Source organism: Schistocerca gregaria, chromosome 6 (assembly GCF_023897955.1).
Source record: "Schistocerca gregaria isolate iqSchGreg1 chromosome 6, iqSchGreg1.2, whole genome shotgun sequence".
In the NCBI taxonomy this organism is placed as follows: domain Eukaryota; kingdom Metazoa; phylum Arthropoda; class Insecta; order Orthoptera; family Acrididae; genus Schistocerca; species Schistocerca gregaria.
This window is the reverse complement of record NC_064925.1, coordinates 523,063,496-523,089,051: the sequence shown is the minus strand read 5'-3', so window position 1 is coordinate 523,089,051 and position 25,556 is coordinate 523,063,496. Positions and strand designations below refer to the sequence as shown.

General features: G+C 37.1%; 1 protein-coding gene across 2 annotated transcripts in view; it reads right to left on the bottom strand.

Moving 5' to 3' along the window:
• Positions 1-256: 256 nt before the first annotated feature.
• LOC126277954 (programmed cell death protein 6) overlaps positions 257-25,556 on the bottom strand; it is a 36,971-nt gene continuing 11,671 nt past the window's right edge. For both annotated transcript variants that reach the window (XM_049977568.1, XM_049977567.1), the window contains exons 2-4: positions 13,212-13,318; positions 6,536-6,804; positions 257-902 (exon numbers count right to left, since the gene is read on the bottom strand). In XM_049977568.1, coding sequence (XP_049833525.1) covers positions 801-902; positions 6,536-6,804; positions 13,212-13,318 — 478 coding nt within the window. In that variant the 3' untranslated portion in view covers positions 257-800. The remainder of the gene's footprint in view (positions 903-6,535; positions 6,805-13,211; positions 13,319-25,556) is intronic.

Sequence of the window (25,556 nt, the reverse complement as noted above, 5' to 3'; positions counted from 1 at the left end):
ACCGTCATTTGTGTTTTATTGCTGCAGTAGCCTGCTAGAGAAAATTCTTTGTTAGAGTACCAGTTCTTACTAGACAAAATTAGAGGAATGTAACAGAATTACTCTCTCTCTCTCTCTCTCTCTCTCTCTCTCTCTCTCTCTCTCTCTCACACACACACACACACACACACACACACACACACACACACACACACACACACACACACACACCAGGTTTTCAGCACATTGCGAAGCACAGGACAAAAATAAAAGATCATTTCATAAAAAGTTTTTTATTTACAAAATACTGAGAGAATTTTAACTGTATATATAATTTCACAAGTAAACAATACTAGGTGTTGTTACACCTAAAATACAAGTATAAGAATCAGACAAAAAATGCACATACATGTCGCAATAACTCCCATAATAGGGAGAGCACCACATCCACATAAAGTGTTATAAAATTTCAAATATCACCTCTTTCCAGATCTATCACAGAGATATAATTCAGACAATCTTGTCACTAAAACACTGCTCCTTTACTAGAGTGAACATGTATAGAATATAAAATCATAATGAAAACTTTATTCTTCCTCAACATATTTCTCAATTACATTCCAAAGGAATAATCACACAGTAAGTAATGAGAAAATTTGACAGTGTGTGAGGTAGACAAGCATAGGAAAGATACTGGAGGAATATGAGCAAGCAATTTTTCTTTTGATGTTCTTAAGATACATGCATACATCATCTTTTATTGTTGCTTGTGGCTTTATAAACTGCAATGTGAAGTGATAACTATCACCAAAATGATACTTTCAGACCTTCAGACTAAAAACCATGCTCAAAAATTGTTCATAATGGATTGTTATGACACCGTCTTGATCTGTGTCATATTGGCGGAATGAAGATGTAAGAGTCTGTAAAAAAATTGAAAAACAGAAAAAGATTATTACTGATATTGTGACGAATAAAATTAAAGCAACTAGAGAATTAAATTTATTGTACACAAATCAGACACTTTAGTGGTGGCATTTTCAGGTTTCATCAAATGTCTTCTGCAAAGTTTTGAAAAAATCTTAGCCAACAGGGACCTATTTATGGAAAAATGTAATCTATGGAGAGCGAGAGAGCGAGTCGGTGTAATTTTATTACTGGGGGGGGGGGGGGATGTGGCACATAGCAGTTTTTCCCTGTTACTCTGCTGCAGTTTCTCTTTGCCATATACAGTATTCGCTCTTTCTGGTTTATTCTCATACAAAATTTTCTGCTGGCACACTACTGTAGAATGCTGAGCCCTGTGTAAAGTGACTTGATATAAGACATTAGTCATGTCTCATGCCCTATGCTCTGGATGATAAAAGTTTTCCATATGCCAGAACAAAAGTAGGTAAAAGAAGGTGCCTTTGACACATTCTGCATTTTTGATACCCAAAACATTAAAAACTAAGCAACAATAGGACAAGGTCTTGTCAAAGAAAAAACTTAGAAGGGTGTCATCTGTGTGATTACAAAAATATTGTAACAGTAAGACAGATGACAAAAATGCTACGCTGAGGGGATAACAGACCTCATTTAAACACAGTTTCAGAAAACGAGCCTTAGAGCAAATAATATGAGCCATGTTGTAACTTTTTAAATGTGTTATTTATTGTTGCATATCAACCAGCTAAAATTCAAGGCATTTATTTTCTGGCAGTTTTTAAACCACATTTTTCTTAATTGTTATAAAACTAGAACTAATTATCAATTTGCAGCAGTTAGTTTCTTCAATATGGGAATGTATGCTGTGACAACACTCAGAATCCACTAGCCACTGTACACAGCACATCAGGGGGCTCTTTGTACCATTATTACGTTATTTCATTTTTATATGGATTGAGCAATAATATTTTCTACGGGATTGGATATGTACAATGATGTCTCATTCATTCTCACAGCCCCTACACATGATTTACTATATAGCCAGCAGAATTTTTACATCTTCCACAAATACCAGTTGTCTAAATTTATTCACTATGGTAATCCCACCACCCCACAATATGCAAGAGTGGTACAGAATTGTTATGATCTTAACAGTTATTTCCACTGCTCTCATGCATACTTGATAAAGGCTCAAACTGTAAAGTAATAACATTATGTCTCCTCCCAACAAGTTTAAGTCTTTTACCCATTATGACAGCCTATAACACACTACCACTTACTTAGTAATTAGATACTACTGGGTTCCTTGTGTGTTAAGGGGATATCTTGCATTTACTGCAAGTAAGATGCACCATCACCCAGTATACAATGAGAGAATACTGTCATTCTACTGTTCCTTGTCAGCATGTGACAATTCCATTGTAACCAAAGATACTAAATCATGGAAATTTGAAATAGCAATGAGAGGAGAAGCAGATATTTAATTTCACAGCAAAAGCAAAGGGGGACAGCACATGACAAAGCATAGGAGCAGTAACAAAGAACAGGAAGGCAACTGAGCTGAAAGGGAAAGGTTTAAATCAAACTACAGTTTAAAAACAGAGATTTGAAAAATGAAAGCAAAAGAAAAGAAATGAAAAAATGTAAATTCATGAAGCAAAAGATTACGTATCTAGAGATTACGTATCTAGATAGCGTAGTAAAAATTATCTGATACTGCACAAGTTGAGGCATTTACTGAATTACAACAAACATTAAATTCCATAATAACAGAGGAAATTACAGTGTGGAAATTAACAAAAATGAAGACAGGCAACCACTCACCTGCAGCAGATTGATGAGATAAGCACCCAACTGCACAGATAATTTTACTAGTTTTGCACTAACAACTCTTTATTAAGTTTAAACACATACTCTTCACAAATCCACCTATATATGCTAACCTGAGCAGCATTTGCTACAATCATTCTGATTTTTATGTAATACTCTGAAGTCTGGATGCAAGTACCAATGTTAACAGGAAGGACTTCTTACAGCAGTTGTAACCAACTCATGATATTTTTGCCCACAGCTGTTAAATGCACCCTCTACAAAGTGGCACTACTTCAGCAATGTTAGTAATGAATGAATGAATGAATGAAAGAAAGAAAGGAAGAAAGAAAGAAAGGAAGGAAGGAAGGAAAGAAAAAAATAAACAAAAGCGATGAAATTGTCGTTAAGGGACAAAGCATAAGTACATTGGAAAATTACTATCTTTCAAAAGAATGATTCAAGCAAATGCTTTAACTTGTATACTGAAACCAAAGGAAGCTTATACCAAGATGAGCAGATGATATGAAATCAATTCCTCCTTTCAGATGAGTGTATTAACCACTGCACCACCTTAGACAATACAGGTAATTAAAGTGATAGCTCACACTCACTCAATTAGGAGGCTGTGCTAACTCAGACTAACTTGGTATTACTGCGATTAATTTATTTGCATGAACTACTTGTTAGAGAAACATTCTTTTGTTGTCAAGCTATTGAAACAGTTTCACAAGGTAAAACATATGAACATAAAGTGAGCAACATGCATCAGGCCATTGGTCTTTAGCGTTATCACTGAACTCTCACTTCTGTGCCATATATTTGTCGAAATTCACCCTCGATAATACTAAACCGACATTTATTGCTGAAAATGACATTGCATAACTTGTCAACTGCTTTTTCATCTCCCTCATATTGCTACTAAAAACAGCCAACACATATGATGGTAAACAATCAAACTGTTGTTGGCTGTTTACCAGTGGCTAGGGGTTGAAATAGCCACTGTGCAAGATCCAATGCATGAGCTCGAATTACAGATGTCTAGGTAATGAGATTTACTGCTTGCCATAGAGTGCAGCATTTATTTGCTAGTATTTTCCAATTTAGTTTATGAGAACATTCACTTATGTACCAATGCCTTTACATATTCAGAGAAAGACTAATCAAATATTTGTTCTGCTGATGTAAAGATGGTGAAATCCATCAAGGAACACTAACAACTGAATTTCTGCTAGTCATTGATTGCTTAAATTACAATAACACAAGTGCAAATAAAGAAAAACCGCCAGCCATCAGACATTTTTATTGTGGAGTTCTTAAAGGCAATGTCAATTAGTCACTATTTTGATATGATGCCAAATGTTACAAGGAAGGAAGCAACAAAGATTACAGTTTAATGCCCTAGTGACAATGAGGTCATTAGTGACAGACTGCATGCTCAGGATTGAGAGAGGGGAGGGGAGGGGGGGGAGGGAGATCAGACACATCCTTTTCAAAGGTGACACACCAGCATTTACGTCAAGTGTTTTAGGGAAATCACTGAAAAGCTAAATCTGTAAAGCCGAAGAGGTAATTGAACTGTCATCTTACTGCTTAGAAGTCCAGTGAGCCACACTGATCAGTGTAAAATGAAGTGCATTCCCTTTTGGAATGTTTGTGATGTTTCCCTAGATTAATTATACGATGCTGACATGATGACAGCTTTCCAGATGTATGCACTGGATAAGTACTGTGATCTGTGTATTGCATCTCTCACATTCAGGTGCACTTGGATAATCTCGCTAAGGAAGTCTGGCTTCATTTAATAGTCTTCCAACAAAATTGTATCTAATTTTCACACTACTGAGGGTTGAGGACAATATCATGGAGTAAAGCGGGCAAGTAGCAGAGACTGGAGGTAAAAGTACACAGCACTGTTTGAGACCGCTGTAATTTTGTATTTTGCAGAGATGTCACTTTGGTAGGGTCCTTCCCTGACCAACACACCGCAATGGAGTTCTTTGATCAGTTCTATAAAATTTGTTTTGCATCTACAGTGTCTTAAAACCATCCATATAGTGTAGTGCCTCAAGAATTTCAGTGTAAATTCTAAGTACACTCGTCCTTCCACTGTCTCGAACACTCGATATTTTAGGTACGAGTGTGGGGGAGAGAGAACGCTTCTACCAATCCACCTGTTTCTATGTGCAGGTCGGAAGTTTGTTATTAGAAGACTGTAAGAGGGCGAGACACTGACGACAAGTGTTTGCTGCCAGCGCCACAGAAGAGATGATGAAAATCCAAAGAATAATTATGTAGTATTCTTTGGTGTGTTAGTATGTGTTGATTGCAAAAAAGACTAATGAACAATTGAATATAGATTTCTATGCACATTCATGTATTGGACTTGCTTGAGACTAAAGACTTATCTTACTTCACGTCTTAGCTCTGCATGAGGCAGGACGCATGCGATGTCCATAAATTATTGGATTGTTACTATGATACTGAACTGTGTTTTATCGAGTCTGACGTTTAAAGACACCAGTTGGCTTACCAGAGTTTAATTGCTTATGCAGAAAGGAGTAATATATACCGAGAATGAACTGAAAGCGGTCAACGAGTGCATAAATTATTTCAAGAATAGAGAAGTAGCTTAATAAATTCCTACAATCCGCTATAGTCTTCGGAGAATAAGCTTTTGGGAGATCGACACAGTTGACTACCAAAAGAGAATCGGCTGCACGCAATATGTAAGTCAACTGCGAGAGACATGTGAGTCTTGCACCTCAGTACCACACTGTCTCGTGTCATCCGAAAAACATTAGAATAGCTTTTCAACTTAAGGTGTCCATGTTCCTTTCCAGGTTACAGAACACTATGCACAGAGGTCTATGTTGTAATCTATGTTTCTCTTGCAGCCGTTTGATACAAATTATACAAACGGCAATTCTGAACGAGCTAAAGAGAAATGAATATTTTCTTTGTAACAATCTGTAGCCTGTCCTGTAGAATTAAAAGCAGAAAAGATTTTGCCTGAGATGAAGGGCAGAATGATGCTACAATAATAGCCACAGATTCTGAGATAACCTTTCATAATTATAATGACCACTGTGGCATTATTTATGCTGGCTTGTACTGTTTGGGGTTTCACACTTTGAGTTCTAGTGGAATATCATTGAGGTCTAAATCCCTTTTGGTTTCAGGCATTTGTATTTCTCTTGACGAGATGCCAGTGGACTGACAGGACTCTGTAGAAGTTGGTCTTTATGTTGTGTATATGTAATTGTCAGTTGTGATTACTATATTATTGAACCTGGGTGAAATATTCTGGAGAGTGAGGCTCATTTCAAGGGAAATATTTTCATGAATCATCAAATCATTAGTTTTCAGCAGATAATTGCCTATCAGTTGCTTAAAACAGAATTTCCACTCCCAAAAAATAGGAACTTTTTTCCAACACAGATCCCAGAATCACACATTGGAAGCTAAAGGGAAGAGAGAAGAAAAGAATGTAACCAAGACAATTGGATTATTAATTGAAAGAAAAATCACTTTGAATCTTAATTAACATTATGTCCAATGGAGAATAACATGATCTGTCTGAAATTTGTCAGTCAGTTGCTGTTTTACTGTTGTTCAGTCTTTCCCAATTCTCTGAAAGATGTACAATTTCTCCATGTGAAATAAATTATTAAGAAATAATAATAATTGAAACACTTTCTTTTTCTTCATGGCAGTTAATAATGGCACAAAATATTTGCTCCAAATTTAGACAGCTATCAAAAATTTTAGTAAGACCATGCAAAATAAATGGAACTGCAGATTATTAAATGATACTTACATAAAGTGTTACGCAACACTGAATGAAATCGTCAAAGTAAATAACACCACGACCTCCTCGATCATATTTCTGCATCAACAAAGATACTATATTGTCAGAAAGGCGGTAACCAAATGAAGTCAATGCAGTCTTAAGTTCATTCCTGTCAATATTGCCGGAATTGTCTCTGTCAAATGAACGAAAGCAGTTCTGCCAGTCTGTGACATACTTCCACAATGCTCCAAAATCCTCAAAGCTGACTGTACCTCTGTTCGATTTGTCGAACATACCTGTGTTTGGAAATAACAATGCACATTAATATTTGTATATCAACAAGAAATGCTGAAAGTTAAAAATACCAGGTTCAGCAAAACAAATGAAAAATAATTAAATAAATAAGATCAACCACTGAAGCTATAACAGATCAAATGGACAGTGGAATGAATAATTTGGATAATTAATTCCTTTGCAAATACAGGTAAACAGTTACAGAGATCAGTTAGAATCTAACATACAGGACGAGTTCTATCACAACTTCTAGACAGATCTAGCCTGTCTACATGAAACTTACTATGGAAAATTCATTTTTATAAAAATCTTATCTTTCTTTCAAAATCTCCAGCGTGTCTCAATGCTAGGTGAAATTACAAATTTTCATTCACCAAAAAAATGAACTACAGTTATCAAATTGTTTTTCTAAACAATATGCTACACGACACCAACAGAAGCCCTGTCTTCATACTAGATTCCTTATGGACCCTTCAGCCATTGACAAATGACAGAAATATTCTGGGAAATCTGAGATTTTACTTATTAAAAATTATATCATAAAAGATCTGCATCACTAAAACTATAGCAAAACACAAGGTCTGACTGAAATGCCACATAAAAAATAATCAAATATATCTGCTGAACATTAATTTTATGTGGAATGGCTACTGTAACAGCTGATACATCCTGGATACAAACAACCAGAATACAACAAACCTCAATACTTACTTTGCCTTTAGTAGTGCAATACAATTGTTTATCAACTGTTCAAAACTGTCCACTTGAATTGAGGAAAATAGACAACACATACTGGTACCAATACTTAACACAGTGTAGTTACAAATTCTTACAATTAATGGGAGTCCCATTAGCTAGTTGCCCCAGAAAAAGTATTATAAAAAATTAATAAAAGGGGATATGAAACCAAATTTGTACAAAACATACCTTTATATTATATGCCAGAAACTGCCTTCCCCCATTTGCATATGAAGTTCAACACAGCACTGCATTTTCATGAATATTGCTGCCGGAGTATATGATTTCACAGCAGATGTTCTCAGGTAATTTATCGATGTGGCAGCAACTGTGCTATGTGACAACAATGAGGTTTCAATGGCTGTGTGCGGATCTCTTAATTCACTACAGCATGGATTACTATTAAGAGTGTTTTGTGCATTATCACAGCAACGTCTCATCTGCAAAATGTTTTTTGGCGGTACTGTCACCAGTGAAGTGTACTAGGTATCGTTTCATGTATTTGTGAACCAGTTGGATGAAAAACAGATTCTTGGCTGGTGTCCACAAGATGGGGGCAACATGCTACATATCTGGAGTGAGTATGGTTGCAACCAGACTTTTTACTGTGGGGTCACCTTATTCATAATGTGTACAAGAACGAGCAACAGACTAACTACAAGCTATGTGAGAACATTCACTGTGAAATCCAGGCAGTCATGTCCAGTATTCCGGCAGCAACATTCATGAACATGCAGCACCACACTGAACTGTGTATGCAAACAGGAGAGGAGGGGCCGAGGGGTGGGGGGTGGGGGGTTTGGTAAGACACTTATACAGCACATCTATTAATGTACCTTTATTTCTCAGCCATAAAAGTATGCTGTGTACAAATTTGGTTTCATATCCTCTCTTATTAAAATTTTTATACAACTTCTCCCCGGGCCACTTATTAGTGGGGCATCCATTACTCCACATTACTTCCGATTGTCAATAAAGCACCATTAGACAATTGGCACACAAATGCAAGCACTTTTCATAATTATTTATGCTCGGGATTTTTTAAATACATTGTTTCATATACTTATAGAAGCAAATGTCTTATTAGTAAATGAGTAGCTGTGACTATGCCAACAGCCTTGCCACAATGGTAACATCGGTTCCCGTTAGATCACTGAAGTTAAGCACTGCCGGGCTGGGCTAGGACTTGGATGGGGGACTGTCCAGGCTGTCGAGCACTGTTGGTAAGTGGGGTGCACTCAGGCCTTGTCAGGCAAACTAAGGAGCTACTTGAGTGAGAAGTAGCCGCCCCGGACTCAAACTTGACTTACAGCGGGGACAGCAGTATGCTGACCACATGCTCCTCCATGTCTGCATCCAGTGATGCCTGTGGGTTGAGGATGAAATGGTGGCTGGTCAGTACTATTGGGCCTTCATGGTCTGTTTGGGCAGAGTTTAGTTTAGTTTTTAGCTGTGACTATGTGACCTCTCTGCCCAAACACTTTGCCTTTACAAATGTCTGCTTGTGTGTACGTGTGCGTACACCTGTCCTTTTTTCCCCCTAAGGGAAGTCTTTCTGCTCCCGGGATTGGAATGACTCCTTACCCTCTCCCTTAAAACCCACATCCTTTCGTCTTTCCCTCTCCTTCCCTCTTTCCTGACAAAGCAACCGTTGGTTGCTAAAGCTTGAATTTTGTGTGTGTGTGTGTGTGTGTGTGTGTGTGTGTGTGTGTGTGTGTGTGTGTGTGTGTGTGTGTGTGTGTGTCTATTGACCTGCCAGCACTTTCGTTGGGTAAGTCACATCATCTTTGTTTTTAGATATATTTTTCCCACGTGGAATGTAATTAGTAATGTGCGATGTGTAGCCGATTTGCGTCTTGCTGTAACAAAGCTTTTTTACTCACTTTCTTGTTTTCTAATAGGTTATTAAACTTTATTATCAATTCAATACAAATCTTTTCTACAATATTTGATGTTATGTAAATGTAAGTAGCTCTTCTTCAGAGAGTGTGTGCGTTCAATTGAGTTTATTTACAAGAGAGGCTGCACTACTTTGAGTAAGATATTTTGCACATCCTAAATATCCCACTACTGAATAGAAAGTTACAAAGCGAGAATGACCTTAGGGTTTTACTAAATAGTGAGACTGATCAAATTATTTTTATCTTATGTGGAAGACTATTTTAAATTTTTGTCACACTATTTGTACTGGAACTTTCATAAGCTGATGTCCTTACTGACTGGACATGGAACTTTGCTTTTTGCCTCATATCACGTTCACGAATATTTAAGTTTTTATTTATATTCAATATATCCTCTCTTCTCGTTATCCACCAGGCATCAATCTCCGCTAATTTCAAGTTGCCGCCACTCATACCTCACCTGTCATTCAAAATCATCTTTACCTCTGCACTTCCGCCTCGACTGACATCTCTGCCCAAACTCTTTGCCTTTGAACATGTCTGCTTTTGTGTGTGTGTGTGTGTGTGTGTGTGTGTGTGTCTGTCTGTCTGTCTGTCTGTGTGTGTGTGTGTGTGTGTGCGGCGCGTGCGAGCATATACCTGTCCTTTTTTCCCCCTAAGCTAAGTCTTTCCACTCCCGGGATTGGAATTACTCCTTACCCTCTCCCTTAAAACCCACATCCTTTCATCTTTCCTTTTCCTTCCCTCTTTCCTGACTAAGCAGCCACCGGTTGCGAAAGCTTGAAATTCTGTGTGTGTGTGTGTGTGTGTGTGTGTGTGTGTGTGTGTGTGTGTGTGTTTGTGTGTTTTATTTATTGTGCCTATCTACCGGCGCTTTCCTGCTTGGTAAGTCTTGGAATCTAAGTTTTTATTTATATATACTACAAACAGAACAACAAGACTAGCATGTTGACACTGGAGGATGTGTGTGTTTTAACATGGCTAAAATATAAATTCTATATCCGTCCAATTAAGAAACAAATGGCTTGATTTGCGAGCCAGATACAGCCAACAACTGCCCCTGCAGCATGCTGCGATCACATATACAATGTTGAGGCACATAGCCCTACGCACAAACCAGGTCGTTTTTGAGCATTCAGCAGCATGGTGGAGATAAAAGTAGCTTGTTGTACATTGAATCTACATCTATACTGCGCAAGCCACCTGACTGTGTGGTGGAGGGTACCTTGAGTACCTCTATCCGTTCTCTCTTCTAGTCCAGTCTCGTATTGCTCGTGGAAACAAAGATTGTCGGTAGGCCTCTGTGTGGGCTCTAATCTCTCTGATTTTATCCTTATGGTCTCAGATATACGTAAGAGGGAGCAATATACTACTTGACTCCTCGGTGAAGGTATGTTTTAAAAACTTCAACAAAAGCCCGTACTGAGCGTCTCTCTTGCAGCGTCTTCCACTGGAGTTTCTCATCTCCGTAATGCTTTCGCGATTACTAAATGATCCTGTAACAAAGCACGCTGCTCTGTTGGATTTCCTCTATCTCTTCCATCACCCCTATCTGGTACGGATCCCACACCGGTGGGCAGTATTTAAGCAGTGGGCAAACAAGTGTACTGTAACCTACTTCCTTTTTTTCCGGACTGCATTTCTTTAGGATTCTTTCAATGAATCTCAGCCTGGCATCTGCTTTACCAACGATTGACTTCATATGATCATTCCATTTTAAATCACTCCTAATGCCTACTCCCAGATAATTTATGGAATTAACTGCTTTCAGTTGCTGACCTGCTACATTGTAGCCAAATGATAAAGGAACTTTCTTTCTATGTATTCGTAGCACATTAAACTTGTCTACACTGAGATTCAATTGCCATTTCCTGCACCGTGCGTCACTTCGTTGCAGATCCTCCTGCATTTCTGTACAATCTTCCATTGTTACAACCTCTCGATATACTACTGCATCATCCGCAAAAAGCCTCAGTGAACTTCCAATGTTATCCACAAGGTCATATATATATGTGGCACACCTGAAATCACTCTACTTCGGAAGACTTCTCTCCATTGAGAATGACATGCTGCATTCTGTTATCTAGGAACTCTTCAATTCAATCACACAATTGGTCTGATAGTCCATATGCTCTTATTTTGTTCATTAAACGACTGGAGGAACTGTATCTGAAGTGTTGCGAAAGTCAAGAAACATGGCATCTATCTGGGAACCCGTGTCTATAGCCCTCCTAGTCTCGTGGATGAATAGCACGAGCTGGGTTTCAAACGATTGTCTTTTTCTAAACCCATGCTGATTCCTACAGAGCAGATTTCTAGTCTCCATAAAAGTCATTATACTCTAACATAATACGTGTTCCAAAACTCTACAACTGATGATATAGGTCTATAATGTTGCACATCTGTTCGACACCCCTTCTTGAAAACGGGGATGACCTGTGCCCTTTTCCAATCTTTTGGAATGCTAAGCTCTCCCAGAGACCTACGGTACACCGCTGCAAGAAGGGGCAAGTTCCTTCACGTACTCTGTGTAAAATCTAACTGGTATCTCATCAAGTCCAGCGACTTTTCCTCTTTTGGGCGATTTTAATCGTTTTCCTATCCCTCTGTCATCTATTTCGATATCTACCATTTTGTCATCTGTGTGACAATGTACAGAAGTAACTACAGTGCAGTCTTCCTCTGTGAAACAGCTTTCGAAAAAGACATTTAGTATTTCGGCCTTTAGTCCGTCATCCTCTGTTTCAGTACCATTTTGGTCACAGATTGTCTGGACATTTTGGTTTGATCCCCCTACTGCTTTGACATAAGACCATAATTTCTTAGGATTTTCTGCCATGTCAGTATATAGAACTTAACTTTAGAATTCGTTGAATGCCTCTTGCATAGCCCTCCTCACACTACATTTTGCTTCTTGTAATTTTTGTTTGCCTGCAAGGCTTTGGCTACGTTTATGTTTGCTATGAAGTTCCCTTTGCATCTGTAGCAGTTTCTAACTCTGTTGTTGTACCACGGTGGCTCTCTTCCATCTCATACGATCTTGCTTGGCACATACTCATCTAATGCATATTGAATGCCACAGCTATGTGATTACAGCTTTACTATAAAACTTGATGGTTGAGTATACATCGTGTCAGGTTGGTGCTGGCTCTGGCACAGGCAAGGGTATGTGTGTGGTGCACAATGACATTGAGGAATGGACTGAAAGGGGGAGATAGGGCAGGAGATGAGCCTGTGAGGGCGAGAATAAATGAGTGCAGTAGGGGCGTAGGAATGTGGGTTGAGGTGGATGTGAAGCAGGGGTTGATGTAGATCAAGGGCAAGAGCATTGCCAGATCAAAGATTGTGTTGTAAGGCCAAGTTCCATCTACATTTTTCACAGAAGCTTGTCTTCTGGGGGAGGATCAAGAAGCAAGAGTTGTGAAGCAGCAATTGAAGTTGAGCATGTTGTGATCAGCACACTGGGTTGTCAACTCTACTCTAGGCCACCGTTTGGTGGTGGCCGCTCATTTGTGTGAAGAGCTGTTTGGAGTTCAAATCCACATAAATGGTTGTTCAAAAGTTGAGGTGGTATGTGATACAACTTCTTTTACAGATAGTCCTGCTTCTGATAGGATAGCATTTGCCAGGAATCTGATGAATTTTAGTGTTAGACGGGTATAACTCACATGCCAAGGAGCTGGCAGTAGGTGTGGCAAAAGACTGGACTGGTATTTTCGTAGATTGGGTGTCAGCTGAATCTACTTAACAAATCCTGAAATGTAACATACCGATCATGAGCCGGACAGTTTCCGGATTGAATGGAGTCCATGTTCCATTAGACAAGGCAACTTGCAGTTCATCAGCTGTTATATATCCACTACGGTCCTTGTCCACCCTGAAATAAAGATGTAATGTAATATTTTATTGGTACACAATCTACACCACATAGTTAAGATACAGTCCTGACAAATATGCGAAGGTTAATTTTTCATAAATAAATATTTTCATAATGCTTAATATGTTTATAACAAACTGTTTCATTAATTTTTAAATGTTCCACTAACAAGGTGCTACCTGCTTTAAAATGTCATTTGTGGCATACTAAATTTTTCCACAGTAACTGTTAAATGAGCCAAGTAACTATATAATGGTTCCAAAGTCATCAATTAAATGAGCGGGAATAACAAAAGCATGTCTACAAGTTTATTTCAAAATAACACTAATATGGTTATAATAAAAAATTCTGTAAACTCATACAATATTAAGTGCTCCTTAATGAAAATAATTACCTATAGAACATTAATGGGCTAACCTCACTACTACGTTCATTTAAAAAATATATATCAGTTCAAAAAGGAAGAAAATACAAGAATTGGGCATACACTATGTTCCCAGATGAATCTAGCTGATTACTTGTATACTGAGAAAAGCCAAACCTACATTTCTAGAGTCTGTAGACTTACAGAAAGAGTTTGATAATGCAGACAGGAATACACACTTTGAAATTCTGAAAGTGGCACCTATGAAATACAGGGAGTGATACGTTTTCTGCAATGTACAGAACTGGACTGTAATTATAGCGACTGAAGGACATGAAGGGAATGCAGTATTTGATAAGGAAGTGAGACAGGTTTGTAGGCTGTCTCTGATGATCAATCTGCATAATGAGCTAGCAGTAAAGGAAACCAAGAAGAATTTTGAATGGGAATCAAAGGTCAGAGAGATGAAATAAAAATGTCAAGGTTTTCTGGTGAGATTGTAATTTTGTCAGGGGCAGCAATTACTCTGAAGACAGTATGTAGGATAATGTCTGTACCTTAGTATTATCTGTACAAGATGAGTGGTGCACATCTTGAGCATATCATATTGTATTTACGTATTTATGGGTAATATTAAGAAGTAATTTGAAATAGGTCTTAGTGTGATTAATTCTTGAATACTGTTCCAGTGACTTGAGACCTTATTAAGTAGACATGACAAAAGGCATTGAATGAAATCAGGGACACACTATAGTCATATTGTCACGTAGAAGAAGGTGTAATTAGCTAAATAACTAACACTAACTTCACTTAAAAGTTTATTCAGCACTTGCACATACAAGAGTGCAAAGTGAACTGTCTCCAGCCAGAACACATGCAGTATATATACAGCTACAGAACATTCCAGTACAATGGTTCTTGACATTTGTGGATACTTCTAGAATGTACTCGAACCGAATATAGAAATTAAAATTGTAAAGTCCAGGTGAGTTTTGAACTCAACCGTCTGTCCAGAAGTTTAGTATCGTAACCACTACACCACGGTGCTACTCAGCTGCTTCTGTGACAGTATAAAAATGTGACAAAAATGCTCTAGAAACTTTAATGCTAATCTTTGGAAGCAAAGCAATGCAGTTCTTGTGGAATTCTGTTAAATACACTTACAGACCCTGTATTCGAAGACAGTGCAACCATTATACTGCCATAATTGTATATCTTATGTAGGGGCATTAGACAAAAGTAAGATATTAAGGCATGTGCAGAGGAATGTAGACAGTCATTTTTCCCCTTGTACAATATGTGAAGGGAACAGGAACAAAAATCAATCATGTTGGTGCAATTTACTATCCATGTACTGTACAGTGTCTTGAGCGATCATGAAATGAAACAGTAAAACAAAGGTAATGGGAGGTAACCTAATTAAATTGCATTTTGTTGAGGGAAATGGATTAGGAAATGAGACACTGAAAAAAAATTGGTGTTGCTATTTCTGCACAAAAATAAGTGGTGATAGCCAAAATAGAGAAATATCAAATGTAGACTGACAATGGGAAGAAATGGATTTCTGAAACAGAGAGATATTTTAACATCTAACATGAATTTAAGTGTAAGAAAGCCTTTCCTTACAATTTGTCATGATTGTAGCCTTGTAACTACGCTGAGGCATGGATGATTAGCATGGAGATCTGTATCAAACCATTCTTCTGAGTGAAGATCACAACAAAAACCATCAATTACTTAAATTTGTAAAGTGACAGTGATGTTTTCAAAAGAACACTGTCTTCTTCCAGAATCATGCTAGTGTTTGTTGGGCCTGGTGGTCTACTGGGAAAGCATATGCCTGGAAACAAAGGCTGCATCATTGAATTCCTGTCACACAACGAAATATTTCAGTCTGCCTTTAATCTTTCTATGACTTAATATTTGCCAAGAATGATACACTGTTTGGATTCCACACTAAAACTTTAGGTCCCCTTTTCCTGGGGATTACTGAGGTAGGTTAGGGACACATGCCACCGAAGCGGCTTCCAATAGAAAAACTTTTACCATGACGTTGAGCCACATGAAAATAATAATAATAGTGCTGGTGTTCCATAGTCTTTTCCTACCCAGGCATCATCACCGGGAGTCAATGTAATTTTACAGTTACTTGGTAACCTTTTACATAGGGGATGATTATTAGTTTTCTTGAAAGATGCACCAGGATCAATCCAAATGAAGTGGTCCAATAAAAATTAGGTTGGTTGCATGACCATTTTTAAATATTCTATTTTTAAATCTTACCTTTCATCTTTAATGAATGGCGGCCATTTTCGTTTGTAAGCGGGTGACGAAGTTTCAGTTTAGAGACATTAGCAAAAATATGAATATCTCTGCACTGGGTTAAGTTAAAACATTGCAATTGACATGATTGTTCTTAGAGAAGTGTCCTCTATAACATAGTCTATTACACAAAATACCCTAAATTTAAAAATTCAAAATGACCTCCAAAGTTTGGTACCCAAATTTTCAAAAATCCACTTTTTAGGCCCAAAAATAACAAACAAGGAGTGATTTATGAGAGTATTTTTTTTCCCCTACAGTTAGATATCATACACCACTAGCCTCATATAGAGTAAGAACACTTACAAATGTTTCCTTAATTTTTTATGAATTAAGGAAATTTGAAAATTTTCAGTTTTTGTGAATGATGGGGTTAGTTATCTCAGGTGGGACTGAATATAAAAATGATTTTTGCACAGTTTGTACACCTATATGATAGCAATGTACTGTAAAAATTTTAACACTGATATCCGACTGAACAAAGATATGTATTTTTGAAAATGAAGAGATAATTCACATCACTCTACAACTGATCTCATGGCTGTTGGCTATTCATGTGTGATATTGCCAGGATATAATCAATTATTATTGATGAAAGGTACTGAATTATATACAAAAAGTGGAAACATCACTGAAATTATTTATATTATTTTGATGTATGTAAAATAAATATTTTCTATTAACATCCTTTAAGATGCCACTGTTCCTAAACCGGGTGGTGTATGTTAAGAACACTTATTTCTTCAGGCAGCTTCTGTGATATAGAATAAGACCTCCCAGTTTCTGTGGTAAGTTCAAGCACTGAAAGTTTCCTTAAAACATTTTTTATTGGTACCCAAACTTTGGCACTAGAAGATTTCTTAAATGATGTTCTTGGGCCAGTAGGGTGGTAAAAATGCACAAAAAACACCATTTTTTCCAAACTTATCCTTTCAATCTCTGCAAACCATAACTCTCCATCATACATACATGCCACTAAGTCATTCAACATTAAAGACAGATTTAATTTTACTGACAATGATCCTCAAAAATTTCGGTTTCTGATGTTACATAGCATGGAACTAAGTTTTCTGCAATGTCAATGAATTTGCAGAAATGCCTTGTTCCTTTTATTGCTACACAGCTTTCAAAACTGGTTTGAAGTGTTGCTTTCATATGCAGAACCACTTCTTTCTTAATCAGAAAATAGGTAATGCATTCAATATTATCCTTGCAAAAGACATACATGTCCTGCACTGTGAGAATTTGGTCTATGGTTGGTGTTTGTAGGCTGGCTTTACTAACTACATTTTTTGTTGTACTTCCTACTCCATCACATGCATTTTACCATGGTAAGATGCAAAAAAGTGCCATTCGGCCTCCAACCCAAAGTCTACTTTGTGGTTGCACAGATTTGAAAAATTCTTTTTGTTCTTATACTGACTACGACTTCCATCTGGAAAGTCTATCAGCTTCTCAAACTTGGGAAAATGTTCTTTTATGTAATTTATTACATACTTTTGAAACACATGTACAGCCAAAGTGTTGTGCTCCAAGTAGTCACTTAGAATGCAAATTGAAGAACTGCAAACTTCATCTTTCTCATTTTTAAAGTAGAGAATAAATGGATGCACTGCTGCCTGGACATTGTCCCAGTGGTACCCTTGTATTGCATACTGTATCACAAATGTAAAATTTTCTGCAAAATCAGCTAGCACTATGCATTCAGTTTCATGAAGTTGTGCTTTTTTTGTCCTTCAAAAACTTACTTTCGATTTTAGAAACTTAGTGATAACTTTTGAGTTTTAGTAAGTTATCAATTAAAGATTCCAAGTACTCTTCCTGAGATTTAACCACTGTTATAATTTCTGCCCTGTCAGTTGTGACCCACTGTTTGAAGGTAATACTGTCTGGCATTTCCTCATCATATTCATGAAACAATTCAATAATGGTTTCCTTACCATGGCATTTATTACACAAACTCATCATGCAGTCATAACAGTTAGTGTCACAGACCATTAAATCTAGTAACTCTTTGTAGTTAAGATCAATTTTTGCACCTGCAATCATCAGTTTGACATTTTGATGATACAAACAAATACATATGGAGTGTGTCCCTGAGGATCAAACCAAAATACACCACTTAAGGTGGAGGTCACAACATTCTGACCTTCCAATTTTGCATTCAGGATGAGAATTTTTGAAAGCTACATAAAGTTCATTTAAATTTGACAGCACTAGTCGTTTCTGCTTTGTTACTTTAACTCCATTAATAACAATTCTTTTGCTATCTTAGCAACCTGGACATATACTACTGTTTTCATAATCGTCAAAAACTGCTGGATATTTGTTTTGTCTCTTATACCTACTCCATTCTTCTTTCCTAAAACTGGAAGAATGCCCTGCTCTTTCACTAATATTCAGGTTAGTTTAACCAAACGATGGCAAACACTGAATTCATGATCTGTTTTTCTCTTGACCAGGAGTAAAATTTTAACTTTTTCCTCTTTAGATGTCACTGAACCTTAAATTTTTAGTTTCTCTATTAAGCTCAAATATTCAGTGTCAGATTATGCTGGTGGTAGGTTTCTTCTTTAGAAATAATGTTAGTATGTGGATTATTAAAGCATGATTCCAAGTCTTTTCTAATTTTGTCTGAAATTTGTTGTACCCTATTTTCAATAGCTGTTTTTCTTTTTCTGCTACTTAATTTTATTATTTTCGAAGCTAACAGCTTCCCCATTAGGAATATAAATGTCATTAACTAGGTTACATGATTCTGGTTCTGGATTCACAATAAATATTGTTTGAGTAACAATTTGGGCACAGGGAATTTCCAGGAAGCACATTACGTTTCACTTGGGAAGCTGCTTCACTCTCACATAAGGACAAATGTTCAAGTTTCATTTCCCTCAAACCTTTAGTAATAGGCTTTTTATGAACTTTAAGTGGATCACAGCACTCTTCCAAAAAATGTGATTGTACTTCAGAATATATTTCTTCTCATGATACTCACACACTGATGTCACAGAAGAACTTAGTCGAAATTTAAACAAATTTTGTCTAACTTCATTAAAGTCATCGTCATTTTTCAAATTTTTTGAAACAGAACTGTAAACTGTTTTGTGACTTACTTCACTTGCTATCTGTCCAACAGAGCACTGTTCATCCATGTTATTGCATTCCAGTTAATCTCTCAAAATTAATTAAAAATTACACACAGAACAAAGCACGTAACACATTCTACACTCTTGATGAATGTATGTACATCATACACTAACAGATGTTTCAGAACAAACTGACTATAACAATGCAACACACAGCAATAATGTACTTCTACAAGGCCACACCCAGAAATAATGTACTTCTTTATCGTCAATAAACCTAAACGTAAATGGGCAGTTTTATTACAACAGAACGAAAGTGAAAGCTCCTACTGTTTAATATTGCATTATTAAAAATAAATATTAATATTGGGGGATAGTGTTAAGTAAATATGTCAACTAAATTTTATTACAATGAAACCATAACCCATTTAAATAGGCAACTCACATAAGATCAGTTTTAGAGTAATGTGAATTATTTCCTCATTTTCAAAAATTCATATCTTTGTTCAGTCAGATATCAATGTTTAAATTTTTACAATGCGTTGCTATCATATAGGTGTACAAACTGTGCAAAAATCATATTTTATATTCAGTCTCACCTTAAATAACTAAACCCAAACTTCACAAAAAATGAAAATTTTCAAATTTCAATAACTCATAAAAAAATTAAGGAAACATTTATAAGTGTTCTTGCTCTATATGAGGCTAGTGGTGTATGATATCTAACTGTAGGGAAAAAAAATACTCTCATAAATCACACCTTGTTTGTTATTTTTGGGCCTAACAAGTGGATTTTTGAAAATTTGGATACCAAACTTTGAAGGTCATTTTGATTGGTTATTTTTGAATTAAGGGTATTTTGTGTAATAGATGATGTAGTAGAGGACACTTTTCTAAGAACAATCATGTCAATCACAAGGTTTTAACTTAACCAAGTGCAGAGATATTCAAATTTTCGCTAATGTCTCCCGAATGAAAAATCGTTGGGCACCTACAAATAAAAATGGCCGCCATCCAGTAAAGGTGCAAGATAAATTATTTAAAAAAACTGTTTTGAACATCTCAAATATAGGACAATCACATGTAAAAAATTAAAATATTTAAAAATGGTCAAGCAATGATCACTGGACCACTTCATATGGATTGACCACCACAGTGTTGTCTTTTCATTGTTTCCAACAAGATTAAACAGCTCTTTCTTGTGTTGCCTCATTAATTATACTAAACCTAAAGCAACAAGTTGAACTGATTACTGCTACATTTATAAATCTGAAGGTGTGATTATTTGTAATTTGCACTCAAGAAGTGCTGACTTATTGCCTTGATTGTCTCAGTTGTCTGCATGTCCCATACATAACTGGGAAATACCCCGCCACATCTTGTTTATGAACTGTCTCCCATGTTTACAACAAATACAATACACTCCAGGCAAACAGAACTATGGCAATTCTTGTGGGGGCTGTGCAAGCATCAGGTTGGAAGACAGTAACCTATTCTGTGGTTTAGATCTTTTCAGTGTCTCTGTGTGTCCTATGCACATGCTTACTATCCTTCATGTTTTAGTCATAAGACAAAAGTCTCTTTCTGGTGCTTGACCTTTCTTCATATATTGTGAGATACTATCCTTACATTTTGCACCAGTAGTGTAAGAACAAAATAACTCTCTCACAAAGTGGGACTTTTCGTGTGCACCAACAAGGAATGAACCAAATGATAGTCTCTGATGGATGTCATCAGTTGTTGAACAATGAAATTCTACTTGACGCGTTTCTTACTTTCTTAATTTGTCATAATGTTTCTTCTACATATGGATATTGAAAAATGGAAGGTAACTATGACAACATTTGTCATGGATATGTACATAAACATTTATGAATCTTGTTTAGATGATTCGGAAATTTATCTTGAGACACATCACCAAGCAGCCACACCACAAACAAACCATCAACACATCTGTGAAAGAGGGTAAAATGGTGTTCTTAGTATGAAGTTTTCTGATTCTCTTAACCAGAAACATGTAGTTATAGGTGACAACTAGCTATTTGTCATATTTGTTGCCATAATGAGACAGGAACTTGTTAAGCAAAACAGAATAACTTCACAAGTAGGGTTTAAACATGTTCCAGTAAAAGCAATGTACCTTGGAGAAAAACTCATGAACAGTGTATTATCAACAAAACTCAACAGGCACATGCCTAATTTCTAATACGCTCATGGTAGTGATCCATACGCACACACACTCTGCTTGGTGAGCAGACATTTATCAAGCATCTATGTTGGTGACTCAATAGCACTAAGCATCTTAAGAACAAATTCTCGTTGTGTACCTCTGGAAAACCATATGGACAAGGTGGTGTTAGATTTAGTAGTTTCAAATGTTTCACAAACTTATGATGATGCAAATGACCATGTGGAGAATTGCAGACATGGTCTCACCACCACACACAACTCATGGAGGTCACACATAACAGTTGCTTCTTGTTTCTGTATGTCTTTGTAGAGACAAAACCCTGTTGACACACTGTGAAATGGATTATAGCACATGAATATGAATCTTTTGGCAACTAACTGATATTTGGCAAAAGATAGAGTGTATCCTATGATGATGGTACAGCACAGAGTTATTACTGTGACAATCTAGTCATGGACAAATTGAAAGAAAACTTTGCTTCCAACAAGATAGAAAATCTAAGTAGGTGCTCATACTTAGCATAATATCAACATAAGGCAACTGAAGATTTTCTTCATACCTAACACCAGTGAGGCCTTTGCAAGAATCAGGAAAGCACTGACTGAAACAGGTATTACAAAGACCATTTTGTAGCTACCTGCAAAATATTACACTGTATGGACAGCATGATACATGAGGGCTTCACATTCCCTCTCCTTACGTAAGTGATAGACCATACACAGGTCAGACAACTCCATGTTTCCCATTACTGCAGGTACGTACAGTGTAAGAGTTGGCACTTCTGGAGTTCAGCAGAGAACAATTTTCCTTCTTTAAAAAACTGTGTGTTTGTTAACTGACTGGTAGATTTTGTGATAGCCTAATTGAGGAGTCAACAAATATGAATACAACAGAATACCATTAAACTGGATTAAGCATTTGGGGGGGGGGGGAGGGGGGAATGGAAGAAGCCTCTCAGAAGATCGTGGAAACCAATAACACACCCCACGAGGAAAAATTTACCACAAGGAAACTATTCCAAACTGGAAGTGCTACACAAGAACAAATTACATTTAACTAATACCCTCTGTATGTACACTGAGGTGACAAAAGTCATGGGATGCTTCCTAATATCGGGCCACACCACCTTTTGCCCAGCATAGTGCAGTAACTCCATGTGTCATGGACTCAACAAGTGATTGGAAGTCCCCTGCAGAAATACTAAGCCACACTGCCTCTAAAGCCATGAGAATGTGCACCCGCAAGTCTCAATTATGTCCCATAAATTTTCGACAAGATTCATGTTGGGTGTTCTGGGTAGCCAATTCATTTTTCAAATTGTCCAGAATGTTCTTCAAACCAACCACACAGAACTGTGGACCAGTGATGAGGGACATTATCACACACAAAAATGTCAGTTTGGGAACATGAAGTCCATGAATGGCTGTGAATGGTCTCCAAGATCACACACTAATCCTACCATCAGCTCTTACCAACTGAAATGAAAGACACACCTGACCACATCATGGTTTTTTAATCACCCAGGGTCCAACTGTAAGTTCATGAGCCCAGAACAGGCACTTCAGGCAGGGTTGTGCTCTAAGCAAAGGCAGTCTCATCAGTCACCTGCTGCCATAGCCCATTAATGTAACATTTTGGCACACTGTCCTAACAGATAACCTTGTCGATGTCACACATTCATTTCTGCAGTTCTTTCACACAGTGTTGCTTATTTGTTAGCACTGACAAAATTATACAAATATCACTGCTCTAACTCATTAAGTGAAAGCCATGAGCCGCTACGTTGTCCATGGTGAGATGCAAAGCCTGAAATTTGGCATTTTCGGAGCACTCCTGACACTGTGGATCTTGGACTATTTAATTACCTAACACTTTCCAAAATGGAATGTCCCGTGCATCTAGCTTCAATTACCATTCTGTGTGCAAGGTCTTAATTCCCATCATGTGGCCATAGTCATGTGGAAGCTTTTCACATGAATTACCTGAGCACAAATGATAGCTCTACCAAAGCACTGCCTTTTTAAAACCTGTGTACACAGTACTACCATCATCAGTATATGTGCATATCATTATCCCACGACTTTTATCACCTCAGTTTATATGTGCGTGCTGTAATGCTAGAATTAATTATTAACATTTGGTCTCAGCAGAACCTGGCAAGTCATGTTGGGGGCAATTGGTGCAGTGGAAGTGACATTACAATGAATCTTTAATTGTAGTGTCAGGCAGTACAAGCAAGCAGCTATCAACCATTAAATTATGTTGAAGCAACTGATATGAATTATGATGTGGTCCCTAAGGTGTCATTAGCAGCAGTTATTGTCAGAGATCATCTGATGTTCTGGGCAGATACATTAATTAACAGTTACCATGCAGTTGCTGCAGCACATGAAGAAATGAATTTTCTGATTTTCTTGGTGTAAAAACATTTTTATGTAAATGAAGGAGAGCTATATTAACTGCTAGAGTTCATTTTTCAGTCAACTTCCCACTTCTTACACAGCAGAAAGAAAACTACTGTTTCTGATCTTGCATGGGAAAAAACTGGAGTTTCTCAGTGGATTTTGAGGCACTGAATTGGTAAAATAATTTCATTTTCTTCGAACATTACTGCAATGAATGAAATTTTCACTCTGCAGTAGTGTTCGCTGATACAAAACTTTCTGGCAGATTAAAGTTTTGCACTTGACTGGGACTCAAACCCAGGGTCTTTGCGTTTCATGGGAAAGTGCTCTATGAAGTCAGCTACTGGAGCACAACTCTCTACCTGTCCTCACAGCTTTACTTCCACCTGTACCTCATCTCCCACTTTGGATGGTAGGAGATGAAGTACTGGCTGAAGTAAAGCTGTGAGGATAGGTTGCGAGTTGTGATCTAGTAGCTCAGTTGGTGGAGCACTTGCTCACAAAAGACAAAGATCCTGGGTTTGAGTCCTAGTCCAGTGCACAGTTTTTGCCAGCAAGATTCATTAGTGCACTGTCTTAGGTTTTACAGATCGTAATTATCACATTTCAGTATTGATTACACAAACACATGTAGTTTACATACATCACATTACATCAGTAATGGCACCTTTACATCTGATGCAGCTAATATGTAAACTATTGGGATGGTGGCCTAGTGCTTGCTTGGAAACCAAAACGTTTTGGCACTGAATCCCACTCAGACCACGGAGTATTTCAGTCTACCTTTAACCTGTGAATGATGTGAAGATACGGCAATAACAGTACACTGTTTGGATTCCACATTAAACAGCAGAGCCACTTTAAGTGGCAGATTAAGTTTGGTATATGCCAGTCGCAGAAGTGGTGTCCAACTGAAAGACTTGCACCAGTCACTGAGCCACACAATTACTATATAGATGTAAGATGCACCTAACATGACAGAGCTTTCCCATTTGAGATTTGGTCCAACACAGAAGTTAGCACATTTCATTTACAGGTGCTGACAATGTCCACCAGCGGTTTCTGTAGATGAAATGCTCTCTGAGCAGTCAGCAGTGAAGCACATCAGCTGTTGCATCATACGATTAGCACCTTCAAATTTCTGTTGCCACCAATGCTTATCTGAAAGAACTAATCATGATCCATCATGTCACTACAAGACAGGAGACTACTTGCCAATTTATCATGAACTTACTTCCAAAATGACTGATTAAGATTTTATTGCTCTTACAATGGTCTTTATACGAAGGGTCACTGTTGCATTTCTGCCAAAAACTTTAATGGGCCTATAATTCAATATCACGGCAAAACTTTTACATTTGACACACTCGCAACAAAAAATAACTGCAAGCAGAGTCATAGACAGTGCATTATAAATAAAAATTCTATGTTTTAAAATAAAATGATCACTATTTTCTACTGAAAATCATGTTACTTTATTGCGATATTTGAGTCATTCCATGTCAAATTAACACACTTTAAATAAAAATTTTACCTCACCCTCTTAGATTTTGCTTAAAGTTGGTATACTTATAGTGGGTGCTGAAACTAAGAAAAATACCAAATTTCAATTTTTTACCTTAAACCATACCTGAAATATGGTTATTTAAATTTTCAAACTGTCCAAAAATGTGTGAATGGCATTTTTTTTAAATTGCCCTAGGAGCTGCCATAATTGAGCTAGAAAACTGGGAAAGGTGTCATTTTGCATCTTTTTCACGCTCTTTCCAGTGATAGATAAAAAATATAACTTCTAATTAATAACCTTTTTTCAAAATGGTAATTAATATTTTGATTTAATTTTTTTTACAAAAGTACATAATTGAAATTT